The 19,078-nt window shown below is 41.7% G+C and overlaps 1 protein-coding gene across 2 annotated transcripts in view; it reads left to right on the top strand.

Annotated features, from left to right (window-relative positions):
• The first annotated feature begins 571 nt into the window (after positions 1 to 571).
• LOC118400624 (protein phosphatase 1 regulatory subunit 1A-like) overlaps positions 572 to 19,078 on the top strand; it is a 49,688-nt gene continuing 31,181 nt past the window's right edge. Inside the window, exon 1 of one of the 2 annotated variants that reach the window (XM_035797645.2) lies at positions 572 to 998. In XM_035797645.2, the coding sequence (XP_035653538.1) occupies positions 918 to 998 (81 nt within the window). In that variant the 5' untranslated portion in view covers positions 572 to 917. The remainder of the gene's footprint in view (positions 999 to 19,078) is intronic. The other variant, XM_035797646.2, reaches the window with a different exon arrangement.

The following is a 19,078-nucleotide window of genomic DNA, read 5'->3' as shown; positions in this document are numbered from 1 at the left end:
ATATGACTACTGAACATGTCTCTGTCTCGTGGCTTGGCTGTAAATGTTAATAAATACAGGTCAATATTACATGTCTGAAGATGAAAGGGATGTCCGCTGTGTTATGTTCAGCACCCATCAATATGTTATGTAGTGTATGTGTTGCGTACATCTGTATGTGTGTAGGTGTGTGTGCAGGTGTGCTGTGCTGTGTGTGTGTGTGTGTGTGTGTAGGTGTTTGACTTTTTTTTAAAAATCCATCATCACTAAAATATTTTTACTGAGCATGATGGTGTGATGTATTTGGCTGCTTGTAGGAGTTAGGAGAGCCTCAGCCTCCGGCTTGGTTTGGCTCTGCAGTTAAGTCCCAGTGCAAGACCAGCCAATAGAACGAGAGAGAGGGGAGAGGGGGCGGGGTCAAGTGCGAGAGGGAGGCAGACTCAGCGAATGAGAGAGAGAGAGAGAGAGAGAGAGAGAGAGAGAGAGAGAGAGAGAGAGAGAGAGAGAGAGAGAGAGAGAGAGAGAGAGAGAGAGAGAGAGAGAGAGAGAGAGAGAGAGAGAGAGAGAGAGAGAGAGAGAGAGAGAGAGAGAGAGAGAGAGAGAGGTCTTCAGAACGCAGTATGCCCTTGCTTCCTTCTCTAGTACAGAACTGAAAGGAGACCAGGCAGAGGAACAGGGGAACAGAGGAACACAGTAATAGTAGAGCTGGAAAAGAAAGAAAGAGACTGAAAGAGTACGGCATAGAAAGGACAGGGAGAGAGAGAGAAAGGGGGTTATAGAAGGGGACAGGTGTGAAGAGATAGAGAGACAGAGAGACAGACAGACTCAGAGAGACAGAGAGACAGCCAGACTCAGAGACCGAGATAGAGAGAGAAAGTGCTCGATAGTGATCTGTGCAGCTTCTACTCTACTACTACTACTCTACCACCAGCAGGACCATGGAGACAGGCAGCCCCAGGAAGATCCAGTTCACCATGCCTCTTCTTGACTCACACCTGGACCCGGAGGCTGCTGAACAGGTGAGGAGGCAGTGGAGGTGATCATACAGGACCTTACAGTTAGCTTTCCTAGGTGTTACTTACAGGATCAATGAGGTACAGTTTTACCGGTGCTATCGCAGCCAGTCTTCAATCTGAACAGACATAGGGGCAGGCTGGAAATGGGGCTAGGCTAGTGGGTCGCATGCGGTTATGGCACAGGACGACATAGTCTCTCAATAGTGTCCGTTCTGAGAGCATTTCGGTGGGTCGGGATCAATTAGTTATGACACGGGGAGGTTGTAGCCCTTACAGAGCAGAGTGTGAATCTCAATAGTTGGCGTGACTATTAAATTGGTTATTTGCATCGACTCCTCCTTACGTTTTATTAAATTATTATAATTTTTTCACGCTGCTGCTACTCACTGTTTACAATCTATGCATAGTCACTTTAACCCTACCTACATGTACATATTACCTCAATTACCTGTACCTGTACCCCCGCACATTGTCTTTGTACCGGTACCCCTGTATATAGAGCTGTTATTGTAATTTTATTGTCTTATTTTATTAATTTTTTAACTTCAGTTAGTAAATATTATTTTTACTCTGGTAAACGGCTTGTAAGTAAGCATTCCGCTGTAAGGTCTACAACTGTTGTATTCGGCACAGGTGACAAATAACATATTTAAAGCTCAATGTTAAATTAAAATCTCCTTACCATCATATGTAAACCAACAAGACACCAATGTCGATGTACACAACACTCTCCCCGCCGTTCGTCCTGATCCGTCCAGCCGTTACCAAGAACCAATGCACTGGATTGTTTACAGGGCTGTCAGTATAAGGGGTCATCAGACAATTTTTTTTACCCAAACTTACGTAACTCAAAATCTAGTCATCGCATAAAAACAAGGATACAGCGTCCAAAAGGTGAACATTAGACTTACAGAACCAGTCAAAAGTTTGGACACACCTACTCATTCAAGGGCTTTTCTTTCTTTATTTTTGTACTATTTTCTGCATTGTAGAATAATAGTGAGGACATCAAAACTATGAAATAACACATATGGAATCATGTAGTAACCAAAAAAGTGTTAAGCAAATCAAAATATATTTGATATTTGAGATTCTTCTAAGTAGCCACCCTTTGCCTTGATGACAGCTTTGAACACTCTTGGCATTCACTCAACCAGTTTCATGAGATATTCACCTAGAAATGCATTTCATTTAGCAAGTGTGCCTTGTTCAAAATTAATTTGTGAAATTTCTTTCCGTCTTAATGCCAGTCAGTTGTGTTGTGACAAGGCAGGGGGTACACAGAAGATAGCCCTATTTGGTAAAAGGCCAAGTCCATATTATGGCGAGAACAGCTCAAATAAACAACTAGAAGCATTACTTTAAGACATGAAGGTCAGTAAATGCAGAACATTTCAAGAACTTTCTTCAAGTGCAGTAGTAAAAACAATCAAGCGCTATGATGAAACTGGTTCTCATGAGGACCGCCACAGGAAAGGAAGACCCAGAGTTACTTCTGCTGCAGAGGATAAGTTCATTAGAGTTACCAGCCTCAGAAATGGCAGAGTTCTAATAACAGACACATCTCAACATCAACTGTTCAGAGGAGACTGTGTGAATCAGGCCTTCATGGTCGAATTGCTGCAAAGAAACCACTTCTAAAGGACACCAATAATAAGAAGATACTTGCTTGGGCCAAGAAACATGAGCAATGAACATTAGACCGGTGGAAATCTGTTCTTTGGTCTGATGAGTCCAAGTTTACATTTTTTGGTTCCAACCTCGATGTCTTTGTGAGATGCAGAGTAGGTGAACGGATGATCTCCGCATGTGTAGTTCCCACCATGGAGCGGAGGAGGTGCTTTGCTGGTGACAATGTCAGTGATTTATTTAGAATTCAAGGCACACTTAACCAGCATGGCTACCACAGCATTCTGCAGCGATACGCCAACCCATCTGGCTTGGGCTTAGTGGGACTATCATTTGTTTTTCAACAGGACAATGACCCAACACACCTCCAGGCTGTGTCAGGGCTATTTGACCAAGAAGGATAGTGATGGAGTGCTGCATCAGATGACCTGGCCTCCAGAATCACCCGACCTCAACCCAGTTGAGATAGTTTGGGATGAGTTGGACAGCAGAGTGAAGGAAAAGCAGCCACCAATTGCTCAGCATATGTGGGATCTCCTTCAAGACTGTTGGAAAAGCATTCCAGGTGAAGCTGGTTGAGACAATGCCTAGTGTGTTCAAAGCTGTCATCACGGCAAAGGGTGGCTACTTTGATGAATCTCAAACATAAAATACATTTTGATTTGTTTAACACTTTTTTGTTACTATGTGTACATGATTCCGTATGTGTTATTTCATTGTTTTTACAATGTAGAAAATAGTAAAAATAAAGAAAAACCCTTGAATGAGTAGGTGTGTCCAAATATTTGACTGGTACTGTATATATATAAATATATACAATGAGGCTGTATGTATTTTTAGATGTTGGCCTATTTATTGTGCATGTGTATTATTGTATCGTCATCACCTTTATAGCAAAACTAAATACAAATACACACAACACATAACAGAGGTAATGAACTGTCCGTTGTTCAGCACAGCAATTTATAAAACAGGACCGTGTTTGAAAAAACAAGTGGTTCAGAGCTTATGTCAATATTACACAGTTGAGCTGATATCATTCTGTCACAGCTTCCCATGTTGATAGGGGATATTGTAATTAGTCATTCTGTGCCGGTTTAATCTTGAATTTCCATTGAAAGCTCTGTTAGTTACCTTACGGAACACACTGTTGTTAGCTCCACCTAAGCTACTAATTGTCATATCAAGATATGGTATTGCTGCATGTGCTCCTAAGCATAGGGGTACTTATAATAGTAATCTTGTGCACATTTACCTGAATTCTATTATTATTTCTGCCATTTTGTGTGCAATCAGGAAGCCCATTGTGGCTAGCTCATCCAATTCTATTAACAATTATGTCACCATTTATCCACCATGGACACTCCTGCTGTTGTCACATCTTGCATAGGGCATAGGGTTTAACATTTCTGGATGTATGGGTGTATGTTTACTAGCCCAGACGTTACGGTCATCTCAGAGACCTGGCTGAATAATTTGATTATGGATAAGGACGTTGCCGTTTTAGATGTGATAGACTTCTGTTATGGCATGTTGCTCTCTTAGCATCTCTGTCCCCAGAAATGTGTGAGCTGTTGGCTGTAAAAGTGGCCATAAGCTAGAATGTGCATATATTTATTAGTGAGGTCTACCGCCTCCCAGGCGCTTCGCGGAGGCTGTTGGTACTATTTCTGATGATTTAAAACCCTTTCTGGTATCTAAACTGGTTGTGTTAGGAGATGTAAATCTTGTGTTGCATTCCTGACTAACCGTCCCCATAAGTATTTGGCTACTGGTGATTTTGCAAATTATATCAGCAACCACTGGCGTATTGATTGTCTTAGAGATACCAAATTGAAAAACTCTGACCATCGTATAATTGTGAAGATAAAACTAATTCTTGCCCCAGGCGTTCCTTCATGATTGTTATTATTATTATTATTTTTTTCTACTAGACCCTGTTTTGACACTCACATTTTTCTCATCCATTTGTTATCTCTCTGACTGAGCAACTCCGAGTCAAAAAACTAGACTAATCCATGGTACTCTCCTGTACTCTCAGGCATCGTCTTCATAAGAAATCAACAAAATATTATGCTTAAACTCAAATGCAATAACTGATTAAAAAAATAACATTATTTTTGAAATAATGTTTTAAAAATTGTATAATCCTTGTAAATTATATCATAAATAGGACTAGTGGAGTTATGTCACACATGGAACTAACAGAAATATATGAAAATATCTGCTCTAACCAAAATTACAACCAAGTAATTGCAGCATTACTGTAAAAATGGAGGAGGAAAGTGGAAAGGGGTGAAGGTAGGGAACTCGTCTGTCGGCCCTGCATTAAAGACCAGAACTGATTCAAGAAAATTGTGATAAATAAAAAACTATACCCTTTTCACTTAGGGACCAAAAAAACAAGTGTGCCTTATAAGTCGTAAAATAGTTGGGAAGAGATTTTTGATGTGCCAATTTCATGGCACATGATTTATGAACTGATACACAAAATGACGGTTGATTCCAAACATAGAGTTTTTCTTTTTAAATTATTATACAAAATTCTTGCAACCAATAGAATATTATGTATATATGGGGATACAACCATCCCAGCTCTGCAAATCTTGATGCAAAGAGACAGAATCATTAGATCATTTGTTTTGGTACTGTCCACATGTACAGTAGCATGTTTTTAGTAGCAGGTTCAGGTTTGGCTGAAGAATTGTAACATTTAGTGTCCTCTGGGTGATTTGAAAAGTCAATGGATCAATAATATAATGCATTATAATATAATAGCAAAACACTTGATCTTTGATTTACAATCTGTAGAAACTATAAGAATAGAAAAGTTCAGATCTTTTGTGAAGCATCACAGAACAGTTGAAAAATATATGGCAAATAGACATCAAAACTAGCTAAAGGGAGGGACTAAAAACAACAAGTTAACCAATGTAAAATATACGTTGTCCGTAAAATGTATATAGTATGTAAACGCTGGAAGTAGAAGCCCAAGTGTTGTTTTTCCACCCCTTTCCAGGCTCCCTTGTCTTGCAAAAATCATATAATAATTTGTCAACAAACAGCTACATTATGATCTATCAGTAAACGGTGTTCTTAATATTAACCAATCCGGATTCAGACCTAAACATGGTACCACTATGGCTACCGTGCATGTTGTAAATAATATTGCAAATGCCTTAGATGATAGAATTAATTGTGCTTCCATGTTTGTAGACTTCCATGTTTGTAGACTTCCATGTTTGTAGACTTCCATGTTTGTAGACTTGTTTCATAACTATCTCAATGACAGAACTCAGGCCATCAAGGTAGATGATGTCAAAAAATATATACACATATGCATGTGATACAGTGTTGCATTCCACAGATACAGTGTTGTATTCCACAGATACAGTGTTGTATTCCACAGATACAGTGTTGTATTCCACAGATACAGTGTTGTATTCCACAGATTCAGTGTTGTATTCCACAGATTCAGTGTTGTATTCCACAGATTCAGTGTTGTATTCCACAGATACAGTGTTGTATTCCACAGATACAGTGTTGTATTCCACAGATACAGTGTTGTATTCCACAGATACAGTGTTGTATTCCACAGATTCAGTGTTGTATTCCACAGATACAGTGTTGTATTCCACAGATACAGTGTTGCATTCCACAGATACAGTGTTGTATTCCACAGATACAGTGTTGTATTTCACAGATTCAGTGTTGTATTCCACAGATACAGTGTTGTATTCCACAGATACAGTGTTGCATTCCACAGATACAGTGTTGTATTCCACAGATTCAGTGTTGTATTCCACAGATACAGTGTTGTATTCCACAAATACAGTGTTGTATTCCACAGATACAGTGTTGTATTCCACAGATACAGTGTTGTATTCCACAGATTCAGTGTTGTATTCCACAGATACAGTGTTGTATTCCACAGATACAGTGTTGTATTCCACAGACACAGTGTTGTATTCCACAGATACAGTGTTGTATTCCACAGATACAGTGTTGTATTCCACAGATACAGTGTTGTATTCCACAGATACAGTGTTGTATTCCACAGATTCAGTGTTGTATTCCACAGATACAGTGTTGTATTCCACAGATACAGTGTTGTATTCCACAGATACAGTGTTGTATTCCACAGATACAGTGTTGCATTCCACAGATACAGTGTTGTATTCCACAGATACAGTGTTGTATTCCACAGATACAGTGTTGTATTCCACAGATACAGTGTTGTATTCCACAGATACAGTGTTGTATTCCACAGATTCAGTGTTGTATTCCACAGATACAGTGTTGTATTCCACAGATACAGTGTTGTATTCCACAGATACAGTGTTGTATTCCACAGATTCAGTGTTGTATTCCACAGATACAGTGTTGTATTCCACAGATACAGTGTTGTATTCCACAGATACAGTGTTGTATTCCACAGATTCAGTGTTGTATTCCACAGATTCAGTGTTGCATTCCACAGATACAGTGTTGTATTCCACAGATACAGTGTTGTATTCCACAGATACAGTGTTGTATTCCACAGATTCAGTGTTGTATTCCACAGATTCAGTGTTGCATTCCACAGATACAGTGTTGCATTCCACAGATACAGTGTTGTATTCCACAGATACAGTGTTGTATTCCACAGATACAGTGTTGTATTCCACAGATACAGTGTTGTATTCCACAGATTCAGTGTTGTATTCCACAGATACAGTGTTGTATTCCACAGATACAGTGTTGTATTCCACAGATTCAGTGTTGTATTCCACAGATACAGTGTTGTATTCCACAGATACAGTGTTGTATTCCACAGATACAGTGTTGTATTCCACAGATACAGTGTTGTATTCCACAGATTCAGTGTTGTATTCCACAGATTCAGTGTTGTATTCCACAGATACAGTGTTGTATTCCACAGATTCAGTGTTGTATTCCACAGACACAGTGTTGTATTCCACAGATTCAGTGTTGTATTCCACAGATACAGTGTTGTATTCCACAGATACAGTGTTGTATTCCACAGATACAGTGTTGTATTCCACAGATACAGTGTTGTATTCCACAGATACAGTGTTGTATTCCACAGATACAGTGTTGTATTCCACAGATACAGTGTTGCATTCCACAGATACAGTGTTGTATTCCACAGATACAGTGTTGTATTCCACAGATACAGTGTTGTATTCCACAGATACAGTGTTGTATTCCACAGATACAGTGTTGTATTCCACAGATTCAGTGTTGTATTCCACAGATACAGTGTTGTATTCCACAGATACAGTGTTGCATTCCACAGATACAGTGTTGTATTCCACAGATACAGTGTTGTATTCCACAGATTCAGTGTTGTATTCCACAGATACAGTGTTGCATTCCACAGATACAGTGTTGTATTCCACAGATACAGTGTTGTATTCCACAGATACAGTGTTGTATTCCACAGATTCAGTGTTGTATTCCACAGATACAGTGTTGTATTCCACAGATACAGTGTTGTATTCCACAAATACAGTGTTGTATTCCACAGATACAGTGTTGTATTCCACAGATACAGTGTTGTATTCCACAGATACAGTGTTGTATTCCACAGATTCAGTGTTGTATTCCACAGATACAGTGTTGTATTCCACAGATACAGTGTTGTATTCCACAGATACAGTGTTGTATTCCACAGATACAGTGTTGTATTCCACAAATACAGTGTTGTATTCCACAGATACAGTGTTGTATTCCACAGATACAGTGTTGTATTCCACAGATACAGTGTTGTATTCCGCAGATACAGTGTTGTAATTCCACAGATACAGTGTTGTATTCCACAGATACAGTGTTGTATTCCACAGATTCAGTGTTGTATTCCACAGATACAGTGTTGTATTCCACAGATTCAGTGTTGTATTCCACAGATACAGTGTTGTATTCCACAAATACAGTGTTGTATTCCACAGATACAGTGTTGTATTCCACAGATACAGTGTTGTATTCCACAGATACAGTGTTGTATTCCACAGATTCAGTGTTGTATTCCACAGATTCAGTGTTGTATTCCATTGCTCCATCAGTTGACCAAGCCTTTTCAAATTGGAAGACAGATTTTCTAGCACTGTAGAGGTCACTATTGACTCTAAAGTCAGTACTAAATGTAAATAAAACTAAATGGTCTTTCTAGGTCCCATAACCCATATTTAAATGAGTTTGTAATGACAAGTTTGAACAGTACACAAATTGAGTGAGTTCCTGTAGGAAGGAATGTTTTTTGTTTTTAGTAGATTAATTAGGAGTGTTGGGATAGATTAATAATACTGTTATAAATCATTAAGGTTATGGTCATGGGAGGGGATTCTTCATTTGTCTAATCGTCATTTGACATTTGACTTTTTGACAATTCTGGTTCACTGCCCTTCTACCCGTGATTTATTTTTATGTAACTTTAGGTTAGTGTGTGTGTGTGTGTGTGTGTGTGTGTGTGTGTGTGTGTGTGTGTGTGTGTGTGTGTGTGTGTGTGTGTGTGTGTGTGTGTGTGTGTGTGTGTGTGTGTGTGTGTGTGTGTGCGTGTGTGTGTAAGGGTGCTTGATGAGAGAGAGGTGTTGCTCAGGGATCACAGTGGAGTCAGCCTCTGGCTATATCTCAGCCTGATGTACTGAGAGTCAGGAGGAAGTGAAACATGAATCGCACTGTCCTCTTGTTATGATATCAATAGACACTAATTACTGAGGAGGAAGTGAACCATGAATCACACTGTCCTCTTGTTACGATATCAATAGGCACTAATTACTGAGGAGGAAGTGAACCATGAATCACACTGTCCTCTTGTTACGATATCAATAGGCACTAATTACTGAGGAGGAAGTGAACCATGAATCACACTGTCCTCTTGTTACGATATCAATAGGCACTAATTACTGAGGAGGAAGTGAACCATGAATCACACTGTCCTCTTGTTACGATATCAATAGGCACTAATTACTGAGGAGGAAGTGAACCATGAATCACACTGTCCTCTTGTTACGATATCAATAGGCACTAATTACTGAGGAGGAAGTGAACCATGAATCACACTGTCCTCTTGTTACGATATCAATAGGCACTAATTACTGAGGAGGAAGTGAACCATGAACCACACTGTCCTCTTGTTACGATATCAATAGGCACTAATTACTGAGGAGGAAGTGAAACATCTGTTCGAACACTCTTTGGTGCTGTATGTGTGAGGTTGTGTGTTTGTGTGTGTGTGTGTGTACTCACATTCACGTGTGTGTGTGTGTGTGTGTTATTTTACCCGTGCATACGTTGGTAGGCTGCTTTACTGTCCTACAGTTACCTCTACTGAAATGATATACGTTGTGGAAATCTCTGTTAGAGTCAGACAGCCTTGAGCGCTGATCATGTAGCTCACAGCCACCCTGCAGAGAGAGACTTGGCTGGGTGCCACTCAGAGATGACACTCTTATGAATCCTGAGATGCTGAGACCTGCATGGCTTGGCTGACATGGGGTAGTCAACCACAGAGCCTATCAGAGAAGAGCTGGCTGACTGGCATCACAGAGCCTATCAGAGCAGAGTGTGGTCATCACGGAGCCTATCAGAGCTGACTGACTGACATGGAGTGGTCATCACGGAGCCTATCAGAGCTGGCTGACTGATGTGGTGTGTGCATCACAGAGCCTATCAGCGCAGAGTGTGTGCATCACAGAGCCTATCAGCGCAGAGTGTGTGCATCACAGAGCCTATCAGCGCAGAGTATGGGCATCACAGATCCTATCAGAGCTGACTGATGTGATGTGGGCATCACAGATCCTATCAGAGCTGACTGACGTGGTGTGGTCATCACAGATCCTATCAGAGCTGACTGACGTGGTGTGGTCATCACAGATCCTATCAGAGCTGACTGACGTGGTGTGGTCATCACGGAGCCTATCAGAGCAGATTGTGGGCATCACAGATCCTATCAGAGCTGACTGATGTGGTGTGGGTGTGATAGATCCTATCAGAGCTGACTGATGTGGTGTGATAGATCCTATCAGAGCTGACTGATGTGGTGTGGGTGTGATAGATCCTATCAGAGCTGACTGATGTGGTGTGGGCATCAAAGTATTTCAGTGTGGGGCTGATAACAAGAGGCCAGCTGATATTATTTTTTAAAAATTGTACCTTTATTTAACCAGGCAAGTCAGTTAAGAACATATTCTTATTTTCAATGACGGCCTGGTAAACAGTGGGTTAACTGCCTGTTCAGGGGCAGAACGACAGATTTGTACCTTGTCAGCTCGTCAGCTTGAACTCACAACCTTCCGGTTACTAGTCCAACGCTCTAACCACTAGGCTACGCTGCCGCCCCATATGCTTCAGCGCTTCCTTGTTTGGGTGTTTAAGTATTTTCTAGTGTTTCAAGTTTTTCAGTGTCTCACTATTCCAGTGTGAGGTAGCAATGGAACTACTTTGTTTCAGTGTCAGTTTCGGTGTTTCAATGTTTCGGTGTTTCAATGCTTCGGTGTTTCAGTGCTTCGGTGTTTCAATGCTTCGGTGTTTCAGTGCTTCGGTGTTTCAATGCTTCGGTGTTTCAATGCTTCGGTGTTTCAATGCTTCGGTGTTTCAATGCTTAGGTGTTTCAGTGCTTCGGTGTTTCAGTGCTTCGGTGTTTCAATGCTTCGGTGTTTCAGTGCTTCGGTGTTTCAATGCTTCGGTGTTTCAGTGCTTCGGTGTTTCAGTGCTTCGGTGTTTCAGTGCTTCGGTGTTTCAATGCTTAGGTGTTTCAATGCTTCGGTGTTTCAGTGCTTAGGTGTTTCAGTGCTTCGGTGTTTCAATGCTTCGGTGTTTCAGTGCTTCGGTGTTTCAATGCTTCGGTGTTTCAATGCTTCGGTGTTTCAATGCTTCGGTGTTTCAATGCTTCGGTGTTTCAATGCTTCGGTGTTTCAATGCTTCGGTGTTTCAGTGCTTCGGTGTTTCAGTGCTTCGGTGTTTCAGTGCTTCGGTGTTTCAATGCTTCGGTGTTTCAGTGCTTCGGTGTTTCAATGCTTAGGTGTTTCAGTGCTTCGGTGTTTCAATGCTTCGGTGTTTCAGTGCTTCGGTGTTTCAGTGCTTCGGTGTTTCATTGCTTAGGTGATTTAAGTGGTTTGTGTTTCAACATTTCTGTGTTGTAATGTTTCAGTGTTTCACAGTGTTAGTTAAATGCTAAATGTTAGTTAAATGCTGTTTGTTGTTGTGTAGCAGTGTAGCCAACTACTCGAACGACCCACTGGACACACACCGGTTGAATCAACATTGTTTCCAACGTTGAACCAATGTGGATGAGACATTGAATTGACGTCTGTGCCCAGTGGGTTTTATTTGCAAAAATAAAATACGGTTGAAATAGGTAAGAGTGTATTTTCTTTATTGTCATCAGACCAGCCTAATTCTGACGTGAAACATAGTTTTGGGGTTTAATAGTCTAAATTACACATTCTGTTAACATCTGACCCCAAAGTTCTGTTCTTGCGATTTGTATTATTTTTCACAAAGTAGTTTGCATGTTCTTTTTCAAAGTAATTTGAGTTAGGTAAACTCTATTTTTCTTAAGGGTAGCTGTAGTGTAGCTTAAATGATTCCACTGTCAAGTAATTGGTAGCTTGATAAACTATATTTTCAGTATCTTCTTCAACACTGGTGTTTCAGTATTTTCAGGGATTTGTCATAGAACAGCAAAGGCATCACAGTGTCTCAGTGTGCCTGTGTTGGTATCACAGGCCTTCCTCCATGCCTCAGTACTCCTTGTTGTGCCTGGACACCTCATAGTGTGTAGATCAGGCTCTGGAGAGAAGCAGCATTCACTGTCCATCAAACTATCTCTCTGGGGGAAGGAGGACTGGGGGATGGAGTCCTGGCTATTGGAGTCCTAGGGGATGGTCCTCGCGGTTAGAATCCTGGGGGTTGGAGTCCTGGTGGATGGTCCTGGCGGATGGTCCTGGGGGTTGGAGTCCTGGGGCTGGAGTCCTGGGTGATGGAGTCCTGGAGGATGGTCCTGGGGGATGGAGTCCTGGAGGATGGTCCTGGGGGATGGAGTCCTGGGGCTGGAGTACTGGGTGATGGAGTCCTGGGGGATGGAGTCCTGGAGGATGGTCCTGGGGGATGGAGTCCTGGGGGCTGGAGTCCTGGGTAATGGAGTCCTGGGGCTGGAGTCCTGGGTGGTAGAGTACTGGAGGATGGTCCTGGGGGTTGGATTTTTGGGGCTGGAGTCCTGGGGTTGGAGTCCTGGAGGATGGTCTTGGGGGTTGGATTCCTGGGACTGGAGTCCTGGGGCTGTAGTCCTGGGGTTGGAGTCCTGGAGGATGGTCCTGGGGGTTGGATTCCTGGGGTTGGAGTCCTGGGCGGTAGAGTCCTGGAGGATCCGGTCCTGGGGGATGCAGTGGACCCCCCACTCAGGAAGTACACTCATCCATGTACAGATATTAATGCTTTACGCTTGTGTTAGGTACCACAGTGTGCCAAGGCAGTTGCATTCTGTACTTCATTTTGTAGATACAACTCAAATATGATGCTGACTAACAACTGTAATCAGTTTCAAGGAACTAAGCATTTGGTTTGGAACGTACTTCTACATGTTTCAAAACAAACGCTGAGTTCCTTGTATGACATCATAATGTGGTTCTAATTTCTACTTCCCTAATCTCTTTCCCCACAGTGTAAGAATGACAGTGTATCAATTTCTGAGACATTCCCTTTCTCTTGAATTTGAGCAACCTCAATCCTTTCGATAAGAGCTTCTTTGTGCATAATAAAACCCTTCTGTCCCTAGTTAGTTAACATGAGGAATCATGGCATTTCAAGGTCATGTAACTCCATGATGTACTTGGGTAGGTTTGATGTAACATCTTGTATAAGCTGATGTCTAGACATATATTTGTCCTTCACTGGGTCAACACTGTTAATTCCTAGTGCTTCTGAGATGACATTTCTGAGAGGCAGTACAGAGATAATGTTTTGGCTATCACACCCCTCATCTGTCCTAGATTTAAAAAAGGTTCTCAAAGCACATCTGTTTGAATACATGCCTGAGATGACTGTAACAGAAATAAGCCCAAGCTCTAGGCCAGTTCTATTCTTAGCTACTGTAATACTGAGAGAAGTCAGCACTGTATTTCATAATCACCTTATTACTTTTAGACTAAAATGGATATATCTACATCTCCTATGACTGAAATTGCATTAGAACTGCACTTCCTGGTGCCCAGCACATTATGATTCTTGTTCATTCCAGGATACAGAAAATATAGTAGTTTAATGTTTTTTCCCTATCTGTACAGATAGGAATAATGGTAACAGTAGTGATAGTGGAGTATCTGCCAGTAGCTGTATAGCCTTGTCCTCTCCTTAAGTTTGGGCTAGGCGTCCTGCTAGTGGGACAACTTTCCGTGAAACTGAAGGGCGCACCACATCAGTCATAAAAATTATGGATATTAATAATAATATAATAATATATGCCATTTAGCAGACGCTTTTATCCAAAGCGACTTACAGTCATGTGTGCATACATTCTACGTATGGGTGGTCCCGGGAATCGAACCCACTACCCTGGCGTTACAAGCGCCATGCTCTACCAACTGTGCTACAGAAGGACCATTTAGGTTCATACAAGTATCTTATATCGGTTGAAAGCTCAAATTCTTGTTAATCTAACTGCACTGTCCAATTTACAGTAGCCATTACAGCCAAAGCATGCCATGTGATTGTTTGAGGACGGCGCCCCACATCAAAATATTTTTCCACCGGCACATGTCTCAAAAATGCACAAATAGCGATTAAATATTAACTTACCTTTTGAAAATCTTCCCCTGATTTGTCATCCATAGTGTTCCAGCTATAACATGTTTTGTTGTTTTATATTTTTATCTAACAAAACGACAAAACATGTTATTTTTTATAAAATCCTTCTTTATATCCCAAAAGTCTGTTTTGTTGGCGCCATCGATTTGAGTAATCCACTCGTTCAACGGGCAGAGAATGTAAATCCGAAAATCTAGCGCTTAACTTTGTTTTCAACAAGTCAAAATACATTTCTATTTACTCCTCAGATACCCTAAAATGTAATCAAACTATAGTATTTCTTACGAAAGAAGTATGTTCAAAAGGAAACCGATTTTAGCAGGTGCGTCATGTCTTCATTTCGCACCCAAACACGAATTTCCAAGACTCTGTCCCTGCGCTTAAATTCATATTTCTCATTCATTTTGGAAGTTACAAGCCTGAAACCTTGAACATAGACTGACGCCCTGTGTAAGGAATGGCATCCTGGGAGCTAGAATTCAGAATGCTCCTATACTTTCCATTGTAAGAGCATGGTCTCTCTCAAAGAAATAAATTGTATGAGACTATTGAGACTATAGTCTCATACATTATTTTAACATTTCTACAGGGCCTGAGCATCAGGCAGTTTACTTTGGGCACGTCAGTCAAGCGGAAATTGAGAAAAAAGGAAGTTAATAGCATTGTTCTCCCATTAGGTTATTTCATCCATTGTCCTCCTCAATGTTTTAGGTTACCAGCCACCACTGACCTACACAGACACCAGAAGGAAGGAGAGTATTTATAGTGGTGTATCCCTTGTCCTCTGAATTACTTCCTTCCTGATTCAGCTTCAATTATTTTTTATGAGTTTGAACAGTATCCATAACATCATGACATTTAATTATAGGCTAATGTACGTTTATTATACTGTACCTGCTACTAAACCAGGTCTCTGCTACTCTTCTGTTGTACAAACCACTAAGCATCATATAGAAGAAGAATTAAGACATAAGTCATGGTAGAAAAGCAGATGGAGCCAGGAAAAAGACTAAGGCTGGCATCCTAAACCGAACCATATTCCTTATACAGGCCTATAGTGCTCTGGCCAAAGGAAGTGCCCTATATAGGGAATTGGATGTCTCACTGCTCAAAAGACCATGAATAATTCTGATAGTTCAAAGTTGAACAGGATTGCTGTTATAAGGACAGGTCTATATATAGATTATGTGATGGATGTGGAAAGACTCCTGTCTGTAAGAAGTCTTGTATGTCACTAATGGCCCCGGAGGAGATGGCTGCCGTTTTACGGGCTCCTAACCAATTCTGCTATTGTGTGTGTTTTTTTGTGTTATTTGTAATTTATTTGTACACAATGTTTCTGCCACCGTCTCTTATGACCGAAAAGAGCTTCTGGATATCAGGACAGCGATTACTCACCTCGTATTGGACAAAGATTTTTCTTTAATGAGTCGGACGTGAAGGATTTACACTTCAGACACTGGACGAGGCCCATTTGCATGAAGAAGAGACAGAGATATTGGGGATGTAGGTCAGGGTGCCTTGTAAGGATCCGACGGCATGTCGGTAATCCGCCTATACAATCAGTCCTATAAGCCAACTTGTAATCATTGGATAATAAAATGGATGAGCTCAGATGTAATATCTTATGTTTCACAGAGTCGTGGCTGAACGACGACATGGATAACATACATCTGGCGGGGTTTTCAATGCATCAGCAAGATAGAACAGTTGCCTCCAGTAAGACAAGGGGTGGCGGTCTATGTCTATTTGTCAATAACAGCTGGTGCACGAAATCTAATATTAATGAAATCATGAGGTTTTTGCTCATCTGAGATAGAGTATCTCATGATAAGCTGTAAACCACATGATTTACCAAAGTTTTCCAAAGAGATTTCATCTATATTTTCATAGCTTTCCATTTACCACAACAAACCAATGCCGGCACTAAGACCACATTCAAGAAGCTGTATAAGGCCATAAGCAATCAAGAAAATGCTCATTCAGAGGCAGCGCTCCTAGTGGCCGGGGACTTTAATGCGGGGAAACTTAAATCCGTGTTACCTCATTCTACCAGCATGTTACATGTGCAACCAGAGGAGAAAAAAAACTCTAGACCACCTTTACTCCACACACAGAGGCGCGTACAAAGCTCTCCCTCTACCTCCATTTGGCAAATTTGACTCTAACTCTATTCTCCTGATTCCGGCTTACAAGCACAAACTAAAGCAGGAAGTACCAGTGACTCGCTCAATACGGAAGTGGTCAGATGACGCAGATGCTAAGCAACAGGACTGTTTTGCAAGCACAGACTGGAATAAGTTCCGGGATTCTTCCGGTGCCATTCAGGAGTACACCACGTCAGTCACTGGCTTCATCAATGCATCGATGACGTCGTCCCCACAGTGACCGTACGTACATACCCCAAACAGAAACTATGGTTTACAGGCAACATCTGCACTGAGCTAAAGGGTAGAGTTGCCGCTTTCAAGGAGCGGGACTCTAACCCGGAAGCTTATAAGAAATCCCGCTATGCCCTCCAACGAACCATCAAACAGGCAAAGCGTCAATACAGGATTAAGATTGAATCGTACTATACCAGCTCTGATGCTCGTCGGATGTGGCAGGGCTTTGCAAACTATTACGGACTACAAAGGGAAGCAGCGAGCTGCCCAGTGACACATACCCACCAGACAAGCTAAATTACTTCTAAGGTCGCTTCGAGGCAAACAACACCGAAGCATGAATGAGAGCACCAACTTCTCCGGACAACTGTGTTATCACACACTTTGTAGCCGATGTGAGTAAGACCTTAAAACAGGTTAACATTCACAAGGCCGCCGCTCCAGACAGATTACCAGGACATGTACTCCAAGCTGACCAACTGGCAAATGTCTTCACTGACATTTTAAACCTGTCCCTGACCGAGCCTGTAATACCAACATGTTTCAAGCAGACCACCGTAGTCCCTGTGCCCAAGAACAACATGGTAACTTGCCTAAATGACTACCGACCTGTAGCACTCATGTCTATAGGCATGAAGTGCCTTGAAAGGCTGGTCATGTCTCACATAAACACCATTATCCCAGAAACCCTATACCTACCCCAATTTTCATACCGCCCCAACAGATCCACAGATAATGCCATCTCTATTGCACTCCATAATGCCCTTTCCCACCGACAAAAAGAACACCTATGTGAGAATGCTATTCATTGACTACAGCACAGTGTTCAACACCTTAGTGCCCTCAAAGCTCATCACTAAGCTAAGGACCCTCTGACTGAACACCTCCCTCTGCAGCTGGATCCTGGACTCCCTCAGTCCCCCCCCCGTACTCTCTGTTCACCCATGACTGCATGTCCAAGCACGACTCCAACACCATCATTAAGTTAGCTGATGACACAACAGTGGTAGGCCTGATCACCGTCAACGATGAGACATCCAATAGGGAGGAGGTCAGAGACCTGGAAGTATGGTGCCAAGGTAACAACCTCTCCCTCAATGTGATCAAGACAAAGGAGATAATCGTGGACTACAGGAAAAGGAGGGTCGGGCACACCCCCATTCTCATCGACAAGGCTGTAGTGGACCAGGTTGAGAGCTTCAAGTTCCTTGATGTCCACATCAACAAATGATCATGGTCCAAACACACCAAGACAGTCGTGAAGAGGGCACGATAACACCTATACCCCCTCAGGAGACTGAAAAGATTTGGCATGGGTCCTCAAATCCTCAAAAGTTGTACAGGTGCACCATCAAGAGCACTGGTTGCATCATCGCCTGGTATGTCAACTGATCGGACTCTGTCCGCAAGGCACTACAGAGGGTAGTGCATACAGGCCCAGTACATCACTGGGGCCAAGCTTCCTGCCATTTAGGACCTCTATACCAGGTGGTGTCAGAGCAAGGCCCTAAAAATTGCCAAAGACTCCAGCCACCCTAGTCATAGACTGTTCTCTCTGCTACTGGGTGGCAAGTGGTACCGGAGTGCCATGTCTAGGTCAAAAAGGCTTCTTAACAGCTTCTACCCTCAAGCCATAAGACCCCCCCCCCCAATCTTTACGCTGCTGCTTCTCTCTGTTTATTACCTATGCATAGCCACTTTACCTTTACCTACATGTACATACTACCTCAATTACCTCGCCTAACCCCAACATGTTGACTCTGCACCGGTACCCCCTGTATATTGCCTGGCTACTGTTATAATATTGTTGCTCTTTAATTATTAGTTATTTTTTCACATTTTTTCTTCCTTTTTTTTGTTTTTTTTACTTCAGTTTATTTTTGTAAGTACTTTCTTAACGCCAATTCTTCTGAAAACTGGTTAAGGGCTTGTAAGTAAGCATTTCACTGTAAAGTCTACACCTGTTGTATTCAGTGCTTGTGACAAATAACATTTTATTTTATTTGATACAACATGGGAACATTAGATTAAAAACGTCAGGACATAGATGGATCGTCTTTTGTTATACTGGGAGCAATATTGCATATGAATCCGAGAGAGGAGTATGGTGCTCCATGTGAATCAGCCAGTTCAATTAATTCTATTGTTACTCAGGTCGATCCATCAGAAGAGCTGGAATCTCTTCATATTTTACACTTCCTTTACAGAAGCAACAATAACAGAATCTATGGCTGTCTCTCTTTTCTTCTCAATTTGTGAGTTATG

The sequence above is a fragment of the Oncorhynchus keta genome, chromosome 21, assembly GCF_023373465.1.
Source record: "Oncorhynchus keta strain PuntledgeMale-10-30-2019 chromosome 21, Oket_V2, whole genome shotgun sequence".
Taxonomy (NCBI): domain Eukaryota; kingdom Metazoa; phylum Chordata; class Actinopteri; order Salmoniformes; family Salmonidae; genus Oncorhynchus; species Oncorhynchus keta.
This window is presented reverse-complemented; position numbering and strand designations above follow the sequence as displayed.